Source organism: Tachysurus vachellii, chromosome 8 (assembly GCF_030014155.1).
Source record: "Tachysurus vachellii isolate PV-2020 chromosome 8, HZAU_Pvac_v1, whole genome shotgun sequence".
Taxonomy (NCBI): Eukaryota; Metazoa; Chordata; class Actinopteri; order Siluriformes; family Bagridae; genus Tachysurus; species Tachysurus vachellii.
The window spans coordinates 26256998-26274223 of NC_083467.1; the positions used below are offsets into that span (position 1 = coordinate 26256998).

Below are 17226 nucleotides of genomic sequence, written 5' to 3' on the forward strand. Positions count from 1 at the left end.
CTTAGTGGTTAGCACGTTCACCTCACACCTCCAGGGTTGGGGGTTTGATTCCCGCCTCCGCCTTGTGTGTGTGGAGTTTGCATGTTCTCCCCGTGCCTCGGGGGTTTCCTCCGGGTACTCCGGTTTCCTCCCCCGGTCCAAAGACATGCATGGTAGGTTGATTGGCATCTCTGGAAAAATTGTCCGTAGTGTGTGATTGCTTGAGTGAATGAGAGTGTGTGTGTGTGCCCTGCGATGGGTTGGCACTCTGTTCAGGGTGTATCCTGCCTTGATGCCCAATGGCGCCTCAGATAGGTACAGGCTCTCCGTGACCCGAGGTAGTTCGGATAAGCGGTAGAAAATGAATGAATAAATAAATGTATTCTGTGAAATATATATATATAATCATATAGTAGTCCTCAAACATATAATCACCACCAGGGGGCACTATTACACAATAGTAATCAGTGTTAATAGTTCTAGTGATGGATAAACATCAATTTATATGTTTTATTTTTGTTATATTATTATTAATAGCCTAAGTGAGGCGGTTGATAGTAGTATTAATAGTAGTAGCATCTGCAGGAGGCACACGATTTATTTTATCTCCACTTTATCCCTTACAATTCCATGTGATTTCAATCTCTAATTAATCTCTAATTATCTTATTTTATGATAGCTCCACCCCAGTAATTGTAACAACCTGTTACAAGCTTGCCTCGTATCCTTTATGGATTCTGTGAAATATTTCTATTCCAGTGTTTTTTCCCTCCAGCTCATGAATAAACAAAGCTTTGTTCTTGGTATAGGACAAAAAGGGGCTGTACCTGATGATACAGTAAAACAAGTTGTAATGGAGTGGAGTGACACTGGAATGATTTCTCTGCCTGATCTCTGACTGTGGTTTGGGACAGAACCAAACTACAGGGATTTTCTCCGGACTGAACGTTTTTCACACTGAGCAGATTTTCAACCTCGATGTAAAGAATTTCAGGTATTTATCTTCTATAATCTTCTAATATGTTTGTCTTTAGATTCACAGATTTATCAGATTCAAGACATTTTATGTTAAATATCTACTTAATATGGGTTGTGTTTATATAGATCCTGTGAAATCACAGTGATTTACATTAAACACTGCAAGAAGAATTCCCTTGAGATTATATTGCAATATCCACTAAAGATGTTTCTCTAATATGAACAAAATATTCTAGATAATATATGTAATCTATATATAATCCATGCAATCTCTTACATAAATATTTTATAATTAAAATTAAATGCATATCTCTACACCTACAAAATACTCATCACATATGTAGTGTTAGAAAGTCTAGACTTCCATTTTAGTTATTTAATTCATTTTGTCGTCTTTTATACGAAAATATTCTGTTATAATGTTCCACTTAGAACCTTTAGGGCTACTTTGAACAAAAAGTAGAATATTACTGTAAATATACTACTACTACTACTACTACTACTACTAATAATAATAATAATAATAATAATAATAATTGTTTTATTGATTTATTTCAAAGCATTTTGTTTGTTTGCTTATTTATAAATTCAAATGTACTTTTATAGCGATTTTAAAATAAAGCAATAAAATGAAGTTAATTCATTACTGACTTTTCGAAGGAAATTATTTCTGTATATTTTTGTTTGGTTATTCATATTTATCCAGTTTTTGTTTTTTCATTCATTTAACTAAAATCACTTAAAGTGATTCCCTCAGAAATCCTGAAACACACTGCTTATTTATTTTAAGTATTTTTTTTTTTTTTTCAAGTAAAACTTCATTCCATTCCTTACAGGGTCTTTGGCTCTGCAGTCATGAGGATCTCTTGAAATGAAGCTCAACTGATTCATGACCTCAGGCTGGAATGTTAGTGTGTGTCTCATCAAATTAAAATGACTATGACAATGAACGTAAAAATTGGGATTATAAAGCATTTTAACATTATCTGTACAATGGACATTAAAGTTCACAATAAAACAAACATTTTTTAGTATAGGTGTTCACTTAAGTTCAATGTTCAGTTTAAGTGTTTTACTCACATTGTTTTTTTAAAAACAAAATTTGTCAGAAGCAGTTTTTAAAGAGTTAAGATCAATCTATTCTTCTTCTTCTTATTATTATTATTATTATTATTATTATTATTATTATTATTAATAGTAGGTTTAGGTTTGGGTTTGCGACTGGGATTAGGATGAGGATTAGGATTGAGTTTGGGATTGGGATTAGGATGATGAGGAGGACAGGGATAAGGATGAGGATTAGGATTGTAATGAGGCTGAGGATAGGGATAAGGATGAGGATTGAGATTGGGATTAGGATGATGAGGAGGATATGGATAAGGATAAGCATTAGGAATAGGTTTGAGATTGGGATTAGGATTATGAGGAGGATAGGGATAAGGACGAGGATTAGGATTTGGTTTGAGATTGGGATTGGGATTAGGATGATGAGGAGAATAGCGATAAGGATGAGGATTAGGATTGGGTTTGAGATTGGGATTGGGATTAGGATTATGAGGAGGATAGGGACAAGGATGAGGATTAGGAATGGGTTTGAGATTGGGATTCGGATGATGAGGGTTACTTATTATAAAATACACTAAAATACATTTTGTGTGTAATCGAAAAGTAAATATCAGCAAATTTCCTTTTGTCCCTATATGATCATTTCAGGTTAAGATGTTTGAGGCAACACTGACAAGATGCTTGCAGCTCTGCATCTCCCTGGCCATCGTGTCCAGCATTAATGGTACATGATGGAGAAAAGAAACATGTATTTGCCATTTCAAGGATTATTGTGCATGCGTATGATTACCTGATTATGCCTGTCTCTCAGGCAGGGTGATGGCTCCTCCACGGGTCGAGGCAGGATTGGATAAACCATTCACCCTGAGCTGCATGCTATCCAAGTCTAGAGCTGAGCAGGTGAAACAGGTACGCTGGCTGGATATGAAGAACCAAACACTCATTTCATACGTGCCAGGACAGCCGGAGACTGTAAGTGGCCAGCACCATGTGGAGCTGGGTGAAGGCCCGAAGGACTACAGCAAGGTACTAATCAAACGTGTCAGCTCCCGAGATGAAGGCTGCTACACCTGCATCTTCGACGTTTATCCCACAGGGTCAAAGGAAGGACAGACATGTCTCACGGTCACTGGTGAGTTTGGAGTACCGCAAATTGTTCAAAATTATTCCCATAATATTCCAGGCTACAAACTCTTGCACTAATCCAGACATGAGATTTTGTTCTGTGTACACTGTAGATTTCAGAGAAATCTTGTCTTTTAAACAAAACTTAGACTCGTATCTTGAGGTGAATGAATGTTTTTGTGTAAGTATTTTAGAGTCATAATAGATTTCAGATTTTCTGAGGTTGTGGAATGTTGGCCATACTTTCTACAAGATGTAAACCTGAGAGCATTTTATTCCTTAGTAAAGAAATTTGTCTCTGTCCAGTTCAGATGTTTGATGTTGAAGGTAGAAGTGTGTGTGAGGCTTTATTTTCACCAGAGGTTTCAATTGATATTTTGGTTATTTTCGGACTTTGCTTGAATTGAAAAGTTGCTGAGGTTGTTGTTGTTTTGTTGTCATGTGTTATATAATCAAAGCATTTTCTAATTAAAGATGTCTGTCTTTAACATCGAACTGAGCAAACTATGGAGTCCATCCAAGAGATTTTACATGAAAAATATTTAGATCAGCCAAACTGTCATCAGTCCTCATCCTCTTTCACGTCCAACACGGTCAGTCACAGGACTCACATGCCTTGGAGTAAAGCCACAACATAACATCAGCTTGCCTCTCACCCGGACATACAGGTGGTGTGGAGGAGATCCACATATGGCTATGATGATGATGAGGATCAATCTCAACTCATCAAACTCATTTTCTGACTAATCATTTTCATTTAGCAAGCTACAGAAGCTCTAATGTTTTTCCCAGACTTTTGTAATTTGGAATTAAACTGCATTTTATAAAAGAACTTCATTCCTCAGAGCTTGGATGACTGTATCCTGCTCAGTGCTTTTATTCAAACACCTGAACTTTGTTTTTTGTTTTGTTTTATAATGAGATGTATTTGATTATAAACTGTAGAGTATCTGTGGGTGGGTTAATGAGGGTGTGTCTATGCAAATTATTGTGTGTTTTATGTAAATTAGATGTTAAAGATTGTAAACTCTGGACATGTTTGGTTGGTATCAGTTTCCTACAGTGAAATGTTCTGAAACATTGGAGTGTCCCACCTGAGTCTTTGTAAACATCTGCCCATCTGTCTGTCTGTCTGTCTGTTTCTAGCCTCAGTGGTCCCTGGTGGGAATAAGACAGTGGTCAGAGGTAAGCAGGTGTCTCTGTCCTGTCTCTATGGCCTGCCTGAGAAGGTGAAGCAGATTCTGTGGCAGAAAGTGGCAGAACGTGGCATGATTCAGGAAGTGGCATCTTTTGCCAAACGCAGCGATCCTTTGATAGAGGAGAAATATGCAGACCGTATAAGTCTCACTCACACTCTATCAGACTCCCAGCTCACCTTTTATCCTGTGAAGACAGAGGATGAGGGCTGCTACACCTGCCAGTTCCACACCTATCCAGAGGGCATCAAGACCGCCACCTCTTGCCTCACCGTGTTTGGTACGTCACTCGTTATCCTTGTAAGGTAAAATCTGATGGAGATTATCAGCTTCTGTGTGCTGGGTTGAAAACAAGAATAAATGAAGCTGATTCTTGCTTGGTCTTGAGTAAACTGTATAGTGGAACATCACTGTAAAATAATTTACATCTCATGTAGAATAATAAACCTTGGCTAAGTCTTGGCTAAGATATCCTAGCAATGTCTGCTAACTTTAACAGCATTTTAGAACTAGGATCACATTAGGAATACTCAGCTCCTGTACTTGGGAACTTTCATATTTATATAGCACTTTGATACCCTGCAATTCAGCTACATAAACTCTTTAGAAAATAAGACGGGGAAAAAACAGCATGAAGGAAAAATCACTAAGTAGAGAAATAGCAATGAGAGTTTAATTAAAATTAAATTAAATTAAATTAAAATTATTTTTTTTTTAATTAATTTAAAAATTAAAGAACAATAATCAAGTTTGGGAAGATGCAGATCAGACACAGTAGCAGAAAAATAAAAAAATCAACATACAAAATAATAATAATAATAATAATAATAATAATAATAATAATAATAATAATAATAATAATATAAAGTAATTGAAATGGCAAGAGAAAATAGATGTATAATAGAATAAATTCTAAACGTTATCATAATATAATAGTAATAATAATGAAAGGTAAATATATAATATCATTTGAATACATTTAAATAACTCAAAATAACTAAACACACAGCCATTAATGTATAAAAAGCTGGCCACAAAAGTGAGTACACCCCTAAGTGAAAATGTCCAAATTTGGACCAATTAGCCATTTTATCTCCCCGTTGTCATGTGACTTGTTAGTGTTACAAGGTCTCAGGTGTGATTCAGGAGCAAATGTTTTAAATTTGGTGTTATCACTCTCATCCTCTCATACTGGTCACTGGAAGTTCAACATGGCACCTCATGGAAAAGAACTCTCTGAGGAACTATAAAAAAGAATTGTTGCTCTATGTAAAGATGCTGTAGGCTATAAGAAGATTGCCAAGACGATGAAATAGAGCTGCAGGATGGTGGCCAAGACCATACAGCGGTCGACCAAAGAAATTGAGTGCATGTGGTCAGCATCATAGCCCAAGGTTTTGTTTGATAAATAGACGTATGAATGCTGCCAGCATTGCTGCAGAGGTTGAAGGGGTGGAGGGCCAGTCTGTTAGTGCTCAGACCATAAGACGCACACTGCATTAAATTGGTCTGCATGGTTGTCGTCCCAGAAGGAGGCCTCTTCTAAAGATGATGCACAAGAAAGCCCGCAAACAGTTGGCTGAAGACAAGCAGACTAAGGACATGGATTACTGGAACCATGTCCTGTGGTGTGATGAAACCAAGATAAACTTATTTGGTTCAGATGGTGTCAAGGGTGTCAAGGGTGTGTGGCTGCAACCAGATGAGGAATACAAAGACAAGTGTGTCTTGCCTACTGTCAAGCATGGTGGTGGGAGTGTCATGGTCTGGGGCTGCATGAGTGCTGCCGGCACTGGGGAGCTACAGTTTATTGAGGGAACCATGAATGCCAACATGTACTGTGACATGCTGAAGCAGAGTATGATCAGCTCCCTTTGGAGGGGCAGAATTCCAACATGATAACGACCCCAAACACCAAGACGACCACTGCCTAAAGAAGCTGAGGGTAAAGGTGATGGACTGGCCAACCATGTCTCCAGACCTTAAACCTATTGAGCATCTGTGGGGCATCCTCAAACAGAATGTGGAGGAGCGCAAGGTCTCTAAAATCTTCCAGCTTAGTGATGTTGTCATGGAGGAGTGAAGGAGGACTCCAGTGGCAACCTATGATGCTCTGGTGAACTCCATGCCCGAGGGTTAAGGCAGTGCTGGAAAATAATGGTGGCCACACAAAATATCGACACTTTAGGCCCAATTTGGACATTTTCACTTAGGGGTGTACTCACTTTTGTGGCCAGCGGTTTAGACATTAATGGCTGTGTTGAGTTATTTTCAGGGGACAGCAGTATATATATATATATATATATATACTATATATATATATATATATATATATATATATATATACACTGTATATATACTATATATATATATATATATATACTGAACAAAATTATAAACGCAACACTTTTGTTTTTGCCCCCATTTTTCATGAGCTGAACTCAAAAAGCCTATTTCTCTCAAATATTGTTAACAAATCTGTCTAAATCTGTGTTAGTGAGCACTTCTCCTTTGCTGAGATAATCCATCTACCTCACAGGTGTGGTGTATCATGATGCTGATTAGACAGCATGATTACTGCACAGGTGTGCCTTGGGCTGGCTACAATAAAAGGTGACTCTCAAATGTGTAGTTTTACTGTATTGGGCAGTCAGGGGTGGTCCGAAAAGCAGTCAGTCCTTCGCATAGAGTTGATCAGGTTGTTGATTGTGGTGTGAAGTATCCAGCAACTGTGAGAAGTTACTGGATAATGGCAGGAACCGGAACATGCTGTCGTATATACTGTATGCTGATTCAGAGCATCCCAAACATGCTCAATGGGTGACATGTCCGGTGAGTTTGCTGGCCTGGGATGTTTTCAGCTTCCAGGAATTGTGTACAGATCCTTGCAACATGGGGCCGTGCATTATAATTCTGCAACATGAGGTGATGGTTGTGGATGAATGGCACAACAATGGGCCTCAGGATCTCATCACGGTATTTCTGTGCATTCAAAATGCCATCAATAAAATGCACAGGTGTTCGTTGTCTATAACATACACCTGCCCATACCATAACCCCACTCGATCCACAACATTGACATCAGCAAACCGCTCACCCGCGTAATGGCATACAGGCCATCTGCCTTGTACAGTGAAAACCAGGATTCATCCATGATGAGAACACCTCTCCAAAGTGCCAGACACCATCGAATGTGAGCATTTGTCCACTCAAGTTGGTTACGAAGATGAACTGCAGTCAGGTCGAGACCCCGATGAGGACGACCAGCATGCAGATTTGACGAGCTTCCCTGAGGCGGTTTCTGATAGTTTGTGCAAAAATTCTTTGGTTATGCAAGCACCAGCTGTCCTGGTCTCAGATGATCTTGGAGGTGAAGATGCTGGATGAGGAGGTCCTGGGCTGGTGTGGGTACAAGGCACACCTGTGCAATAACCTTGCTGTCTAATCAGCATCATGATACACCACACCTGTGAGGTGGATGGATTATCTCAGCAAAGGAGAAGTGCTCACTAACACAGATTTGGACAGATTTGTGAACAATATTTGAGATAAATAGGTCTTTTTTGTACATAGAAAAAGTCTTAAATCTTTGAGTTCATCTCATGAAAAATGGGGGCAAAAACAAAAGTGTTGCTTTCATAATTTTGTCCAGTGTATGGATTTTATGGTGTTTCATTAAAATTGAAACAAAAAGAGCACAGAAAGTTTTTATTTCAGATGTTCCTCTCTTTCCTAACAGAATAACTTCACTGAATAATTTATGATATGCGTTAATATGAAAAAGTGTACAAAAAGAGGTTAATGTAAATCATTGACCTTTTAGATTTATTCAGGTTTATTAGGATATGAGATGAACAGAAACACAAATTCAGGGCATTGTGCAGCTGGACAAAGTCTGAGTTAGACAAAGAACTTGGACAACTTACTGAGATATGAGTGAGTGAGAGAGCAAGAGAGAGAGAGAGAGAGAAAGAGAGCGTTGTGAACGTGAGGAATTGTAAGGAAGCTAAGACTGAAATGCATGATTGTGTTCTACACTGCCTCTCTGTGCTCTCATACCTCCTCCCTAGCTTTCTCTTTCTTTCTATTCGATCTGTTGTTCTATGCCAACACTCATGCTTTTGTGCACCAAGAAATCTCATTCTCAGTCTCTCGCTCATATTCTGTCCCACTCCGTCCCAATCTTACGTCAATCAGCATTCCAGAAATAAAATTATTATTTAAAATTTAGAAAACTTTCTTTTAGGAAACGAAATGTTATAAACAACACACTGCACCATGTCTGTAGTGTTTATGAAACCAATCTGTTCATGGAAGTGATAAATAAATCTCTGTGTCATGCTGTTATGGGAAAATAATCAATATTAACACATTTATTTATGAGTTATTTTCCCAGAACTGCACATTTTGAAGTGTTTTATTTCTCTTATAATTACATATTTAATGTTTCTCTCATGTTCTTTCATTCCCTTACCAGCGTCTCTTTAATCTCTCTCATCAAATTTCACAGAATTATTTTTGTAGTATTGACATAATGGCTCCTACCCTTTATTTATTTGTTTGTTTATTTGTTTGTTCGTTTGCCTATGGAGCTCAGATTTGTGGAGTAATATACTGTTGAAAGAACAGATATTTTTAAAAAAGTTTGCCAAATAACTTGGAAAAGTTTATCTACTCACTGATTAATTATAAACTGATTAATTATATAATAATTTTCTAACATATAGAGCTAAAACATTCAGCTGTTTAAATAATAATAATACGAAGAGAAATACAAAAAGGTGCTTGGCCCCCCAAGACCAATGCTTGGCCCCCTAATATTATACCAGCTCTGGCTTTGTGGTAAGATGGTTGGTGCAGTGGCTATCTAGCAGCAAAAGAAATGGCAAAACTGCAGAAAAGTCCAAGGAAAATCATTTATTTAATTGAGCCACCATTTTCAAACAGGTGTGACAGAAGCCAAGGCAAAATCTTGATTGAAAATCAAAATCTAACAAAAAAGTAAATAAAAAAACTATTCAAAGTACAACACATAACAAAAAATACAAAACGGAATAAATAGATGGTTGGCTACTGTTCCAACAAACAACTTCCATGTGCACCTTCCATGTGACTGCTTCTAAAGTAAAAATACAGAACTTGCCAAACGGTCTTGTGTATTTATTTAGGATGAACCATGTGTGATACATCACATTTTCTCCCTTTCTCTACCGCTGGATGGTCTAAATTGGGCATACGGGATAAGTAATCAGCAACAAAATTTTTCTTACCTGGACAGTGCTCAATTATAAATACATAGGGCTGCAGAGCCAGACACCAGCACGGTTATTCTTGAATTGCTATTCTGCATTGTTTGCATTCATTTCAGGGCGCGATGATCTGTCCTTAACGTGAATTCACGACCAAGCAAGTAATACCGCAGGGAGTCCACAGCCCAATCAATGGCAAGGCCTTCCTTCTCAATTGTTGAGTATTTCCGCTCTCTTTCAAAAAGTTTTCTGCTCAGAAATAGGACTGGTCTCTCCTCTGAGCCTCTCCTTGGACTAGTACTGCTCCCAAGCCAACATCAGAAGCGTCCACCTGTACAATAGAGAAATTAGGGCTCTGTAACACTGTTTCATGGCATAACAAATCTTTAAATGCATTGAATGCTTCTTCACACTCATTTGGCCAACAAAATTTAGCAAACTTAGCAAGTTTAGCAAACTTTAGCAAAATTTAGCAAACTTAGCAAACTCTTTAGAATGTCTACAAGATGCCGTAGATGTTCTTGCCAGGACCCACTGTATATCACCACATCATCAAGGTATGCAGCTGCATACTGGTCACAACCTGCAAGTACACGAACCATCAATCTTTGGTAAGTGGCCAGTGCTCCATGTAATCCAAAAGGCATAACTGTATATTGATATAGCCCTGAAGGAGATCGAAAGGCAATGTCGGGCTTGCAAGAGGGATTAAGGGGCACCTGCCAGTAACCTTTACACAGATTTAATAGTCATAAAGGATGCATTACCCAGTCTCTCAATCAACTCGTCAATACGAGGCATCGGATTCGAATCAAAGCATGATACACTATTTAGTTTTCTGAAGTCAGTGCAAAACCTAATTCTGTCGGAACTTAGAGCCCGTCTCCAAGCCAACACATCGCAGGGTGACCTCCACACTTAGACTTTTAATTAATAAAGACTGTTTTAGTTAGACTTAAATGATAAACTATAATTACTACAAGCAAAACACTGATAAAACTCCTCAGACCTGGATGAGAATGAGCAAACTTCTTTATTGTGGTCAATCAGCCAACAATTCTCTAAGAGAAATTGTCAAGTTGAAAGTAACAAAAGAAATCCCAAAAACCCAAAAAGAGCATCTTCATGAAGAGCATCGGCATGCAAAAATAAAAACAAAAACTCTCAACAAATACACAACTCTATTGTTATTAAAAATGTGCTCAAAAGAGCTTTACTTCCTGGTCAATGTTACATTTGCCTCTCAGTTTTTTCATGCCAGACGTCTTGAGGATTAATCCTTCATTCAACTACAATGAGTAAGTTTCTCCTTTGCTATTTTCTTCTATACATGATTTTTAATGATTATAAGTCATGAGTCTATGAGTCTGGTTTATGTCAAAAGTTATTATATTAAAAGAAAGCTCTTATCTATTTGTCATCTTATATTGTCACTATTGCTAAACTATTGCTGCTATAATGTTGTCACTATTGCTAAGCTATTGCTGCTATAATGTTGCTTGTGTACAAAAAATGGAGTTCTTTGATGACTCCTCTAACCTGCTAAATGCTTGAATTTTGTTATGATCTCAGCCTGTCCTTGCCCAGGCTGGGCTTGCTTACACATATCTCAAGCTTCCGTTCCTCTATCTCCTCTAACTCCCCTTATCTCCCCTTAGATCCTTCGCCTCGAGGTCAGCCAATTCATCCTGGTCGCACCATCAGGTCCTTACCTCACCATTCTCGTCCTTCTCCCTACCCAAGGCCAGTGCCTGCTGACGTCATGGCGAGCTATCGCCGCTTCCAGCTGCTTCATATCACCCATGAGCTCATTACGTGTCTGGAACAGCTCTATTCTCCTGACCTTCCTGAGCATCCTCATCTGCTGTTCCATATTGTGAGGGGGCCTCCTACTAGCACTTCCTCCTCTTAAACCCCTCTGGCTAACCTCGTGGAACTCAAACTGATGGCTGTCCTCATGTTGAGCTTTGCTACCCTGAGCTCGGGACTCCCATCTCTCCTCCTTGTCCCCCAGTGCCTCCTCATGCCCATATTCGTCCTCTAACTCCTGTCTTGGCATCTCCTTCCCCTGATCCTGGCCCTGGATCTCCAGATTACATTCCTTCTTCTCCCTCTGATTATGGCCCTGGATCTCTAGATTACTCCCCTACTTCTCCCTCTGATTACTAAGTTTGTTTATAATAAACATATAAACATTCTCTCTGACTCCAGTGTGGTTATTTTATTCTCTAGTTATATATTACCTTAAAATTATTACAACATGTGTCTTATGACCCTGTTTACATTATTTCTTCTCCTGTCTGCTAAGTTACTGTAATAGACAGTTCCTCTTCCACCCTCTGACTTCTGGTTAACATTATATATATATATATATATATATATATATACAGTATATATATACAGTACAGTATATATACATATATATATATATATATATATATATATATATATATATATATATATATATATATATATTGCCTTGGTATTAATATAATAATACTATTATAATATACTCTCTTAAGGTTCAAGGATTTTTCACAACAATTCCTCCGTCATTTTTACGGACCAGTAGTATAGGACCACTCACTTTTCGATGCTTATGTAATCCCCATTTCCAACATGGTCTTGATCTCAGTCTTTAACTGTTCTACCATCTTCTCCAAGACTAGATAGGATTTCTGTTGTATAGGGGTAGTGTCTTTCAGGATGATATTGTGTGTGAGAATCTCAGTCTCAGTCTCTTTCCTGGAAGAGAGAGGGAAAAGATTGAAGTACCTCAGTTAGCTGCTGTTGTTTTTGGTTATTCAAATGTGAATAACATTCTGGGGCATCCTGTATTGACCAAACTGGTTCCATATCTGGTTCATCCTCTTCTTCCACTATGGCCCTCACCATCATCACTTGGTCTTTAACATTCTTGGGACCTTTGAGGTCATACACATTCTCCTTGAATTCTCTCAGAAGATTAACATTGTCCCGCATCTGTAATATATATGAAGCAATACTGCACTGGGCTGGTTTCTCTGCTATGCACCCTTCCTTGAACATGTCCACGGGGCCACAAACTTGCCTGCCAAACAAAAGTTCAAAAGGTGAGAAACCGGTTGAACACTGCGGGACCTCTCTATAGGCGAAAAGAAGAAAAGGAATCCATTTATCCCAATCCCTCCCAGACTCATCAACAAGCTTCTTAAGCATGTTTTTCAAGGTATATAAACAGTTCTACAAGACCATCTGTTTGAGGATGAAATGGTGTAGTTCTGATTCCCTTAATGCCTAGATGTTTATACAACAGCTTCATCACATTAGCCATAAAGTTTGTTCCCTGATCAGTGATAATTTCAGATGGAACTCCAACCCGTGAAATTAAGTCAACCAAACATCTCACAATATTTTAACTTGGACTGAACGCAAGGGGTAGACCTCTGGATATCGGGTAGCATAGTCACAGATCACCAATGCAAATTGGTGACTCGAACTACGCTTCACCAAAGGACCTATTATATCCATACCTATATGATCAAATGGAGTTTCAATAATGGGCAAAGGTTGCTGTGAACCGGTGCTACCATTTGACATTTAGAAGAGGTTTTACAGTATTATTGCACATCATGGTACATTTTTGGACAATAAAATCATTGACTGACTTGCTCTTATGTTTTCTGTTGTCCTAACTGCCCTGACCAAGGATGGTATGCCCCAAATGTAAAATCATTTGATGCAGTGCATTGGGTACCACTAATCTAGGACTCTCTGCCTGCCAGGTACAAAAGGTTGTTCTGTAAAATGTACCGCCCCCCCCAAACTTGGGTAACCCAACTGGCTTACCATCCACTTCACACACTTTTGCAAACAAGGGTTGTAAGCAACATCTCCATTTTGTAACTCCCTAAAATTGTCAGGAACCTGCCAATGGGAATTAATCAACTCAGACCCAGAGTAAGGAAAATTTGGTAAGCTCTGTTGTACTTTACCCTTCCCCCTATGCTTTTCTTGTCATCTCTGTCTTTTACTTTTTGTATCCTTCCCCACATTAGAAAATAATTCAGCATCAGCATTGGGAAGGGGTTGTAACCCTTTAGTCTGGGACCTTGTAACTACTGCACACATTTTGGATGCTGACCCCACCAAATCAGTTAAACAAGTAAAATCTTCCCCAACACCACATCATATGGTAGTTTCTCAACCACCCCCACCCTTAACAAGTATGCTTGTTCTTCTATAACAACAGAGACTTCAGCAGTTAGATAAGTTTTTTATCCCTATGTACACATCCCAAGCAGACGGTATCACCAAATTTCAACATTTCACAGTTTAGCAAGTCAGTTTGTGTACTACCTGTATCAACCAAAGCCTGGGCAGGCTGACCATTTACAGTTACCATTATAAGGTGGCTATGTTTCTTGGTAGATGATGATGATTCATCAAAGCACTCATTCCTGGGAACATTACACATTAGTCACTTTGGGTTTTTTAAGGGGACAAAGTGAAGCCTTATGTCCAGGTTGTTGACAATATAAACAAATCAAAGTTGCATTAGAATGTTTCCCCAACACTGCCATAGTCTTATCAATAGGCTCCTCAACTTTACCCTTGCCCACAGTCACAGTACCTTTGTTGGTTTGTGGTGGGTCTCGATGTGCAGCCATGTATCTCTCAGCCAACCTAGCAGCTTCCTCACCAGTCAGTGGTTGTTTTTTTTTTGACCCATACTCTCACGTCAGGACACAACACTCTTAGATACTGTTTCAATATGATGGTTTCTCCCAGCTGTTCCTTTTCCGGTCGCATCCACCTCTTATACAAGCCCTTGATGCGGTTGTAGGTCTCACTTACACAGTCTCCAGTTGGTACCGTCAGAATCCTGAAACACAGACGATATGTCTCCTCAGTCACATTGTACTTGGCCAGCACTGCAGCTTTGATGTCAGTATAAGATCCGGAACATTGTTCATCCATGCCCACATAGGCCTCCAGAGCTTTGCCTGTTAACAAAGTTACAGTACCACTCAGGCTGCCCACTCATTGGTTTGCCATCCCCACCTTCTAGCAATGCGTTTGAACCGCACAAAGAAGCTCTCCACGTCCTCACCTTCCGCAAAATCAGGAATTCGAGGTTCATGATAACATCTAAAAAGGTGCTACCGGTGGTGGAGACATACCTGGCAGATGGTCCTCAGGTTGAGTTGCATGAGGTTCTGAAAACATGGTTCTTCCTCCTGGTGCTTTCCGAAGTGGTCTGGGTGGGGTCACCACATGTTCAGTCTCAGGACATGGCACATTCCTCATATGAAACAATTCCATCACAGCCTCCTCCACTATCACAGCCTCCGACTCCAAATCACCCGCTTGAGCTTTGACAGTGTCCTCCTCCCCTTCAGAGAACAGGATTGGATGCGCTCAGGTAATCCTTTGAGGACATCCATGTCCTCTAACAGCCATCTTGCGGTTTCAGATTTTCCTCTTCTACTGTCAGTAATGCCACAAAGACTTCACATCCCACTTCTGACACCATTAGATGTGGTAAGATGGTCGGTGCAGTTGCTAAAGAAATGGCAAATCTCCAGAAAACCAAAAGAAATGCCAAAACTCCAGAAAAGTCCAAGGAAAAATATCTTATTTAATTGAGCCACCATTTTCAAACAGGTGTGACAGAAGCCAAGGCAAAATCTAGATTGAAAATCAAAATTTCACAAAAAAGTAAATTAAAAAAATAACAAAGTACAACTCAACACATAACAAAAAATACAAAACGGAATACATAGATGTTTGGCTACTGTTCCAACAAACCAAATACTGTTCCCCCTCCTTCAATGTTTCCTTTGTTCTTTTATAATCTTGGTCTCCTCCCTTCATATTCAAACGGACCAATCATAACACTCCATTTGTTACCAACAGTATATTTTACACTTCACAGATTTTTTTCCCGGGGGCACGGTGACTTAGTGGTTAGCATGTTCGCCTCACACCTCCAGGGTTAGGGGTTCAATTCCCGCCTCCGCCTTCCTCCGGGTTTCCTCCGGGTACTCCAGTTTCCTCCCCCGGTCCAAAATTGTCCATAGTGTGTGTGATTGTGTGAGTGAATGAGACCGTCCAGGGTGTATCCTGCCTTAATGTCTTATGACGCACATGAGATAGGCACACACTCCCCGTGACCCGAGGTAGTTCGGATAAGTGGTAGAAAATGTGAGTGAGTGAGTGAGAGTGAGAGATTTTTTTTCCACTTTACAAGTCACACCAAAATAATGTCTACCTGTAATCAAAGGCATTGTCCTTTAATAAATCACCAAGATATATACATACAAGACATTTCAATCCATGCATGCTTAATTAGGCAACTGCTCCCCTACAGGATGCTATAAAACTGGTTTCACGGGCCACTCCTTTTTAGGCTTTGCCAGAACTGGTAAGACACAAAAACCTTCAAATTAATATTCAAACATTTATTGATTTCTCCTTACATTGTATGCTTCACATTGCTAGCAGTCACCATGGAATGTGCACCTTCCATGTGACTGCTTCTAAAGTAAAACAAGCACAAAATAAAGAACTTACCAAACGGTCTTGTGTATTTATTTAACCTGAACCATGTGTGCTCCATCACAGGCTTTTTTCCAGGGTTTTTTCCTCTTCATTTTCAGTTTGTTTTTGACCCGAGCAAAACCGGATAATTATTACAAAAGCTGCAGTAAAATGTGCTGCTACTAAAGAATTTTAAACAACACACAACCAACACAAATATTCAGCATTTATAGTGTAGAAAGACACTTCCATGAAGCGGAGCAGGTCTTACGATCATCTGAGTGGATTGTTCTGTGTAATGCCAGATTCAACACACAGGATTTCTATCTAAATGGATTCCAGACATTATACACACACACACACACACACACACACACACACACTCCCAGTCTAACATTGTCTGATCTAATAGATGTTATGTTTTCTCCAGAAATAAAAATTCACATGCTCTACTCATGTGTTTCTGCTTTTTCTCTGCAGTTCTCCCCAAACCTCAAGTAAGCTACAAAACCACATCTCCAGGTGTGATAGAGGCGAACTGCACTGCTGTGGCTCGCCCCAAAGCTGAGATCGTGTGGAACGTGGAGGGGGATAACAGGACGCTGGGAGCCCCGGTGTCCACAGTCACGCAGCAGGATGACGGGACGACACTGGTCATCAGCACGCTGATGGTACAGGCCAGCCTGCTGAAGGACATATCCGTCAAATGTCTTGTCCACCACAAAGGCCTGGAGTCGGCCATCGCCGTGTCGATGAACACAAAGAGTGAGTGTAGCTTTAACCTGTAGGAAAATAAACATCTTAACACTGATATAAATAAGTACAAATTGTTAATGTATAAAGCAGTTAAAATAAAATAAAAATAATGAAGTTTGATAAAAACATGCTCTGAGGTAACCATGTATGAGCCAATAGGAGAAAGTCAGGGGTGGGGCCTGTTGAGTAAATGTTTTAACACATTTTACACACAAACCTACAGGAAGCTGTTATTCTTTAAAAGTGCTGAACGACATCAAGAGCTACTTTTAATCTCACTTTAAACACGGAGAAAGAGTGGGTTAAAACATGTCAGGATCCAGCCCGGACTTTGGCCACGTGCTTTTGTTTATGTT

General features: G+C 39.3%; 1 protein-coding gene across 3 annotated transcripts in view; it reads left to right on the forward strand.

Moving 5' to 3' along the window:
- Positions 1-785: 785 nt before the first annotated feature.
- Positions 786-17226, forward strand: part of zgc:113337 (uncharacterized protein LOC503741 homolog) — a 33298-nt gene continuing 16857 nt past the window's right edge. For 2 of the 3 annotated variants that reach the window (XM_060877062.1, XM_060877061.1), the window contains exons 1-6: positions 786-973; positions 1794-1864; positions 2671-2746; positions 2834-3154; positions 4294-4623; positions 16595-16879. In XM_060877062.1, coding sequence (XP_060733045.1) covers positions 1847-1864; positions 2671-2746; positions 2834-3154; positions 4294-4623; positions 16595-16879 — 1030 coding nt within the window. In that variant the 5' untranslated portion in view covers positions 786-973; positions 1794-1846. The remainder of the gene's footprint in view (positions 974-1793; positions 1865-2670; positions 2747-2833; positions 3155-4293; positions 4624-16594; positions 16880-17226) is intronic. The other variant, XM_060877063.1, reaches the window with a different exon arrangement.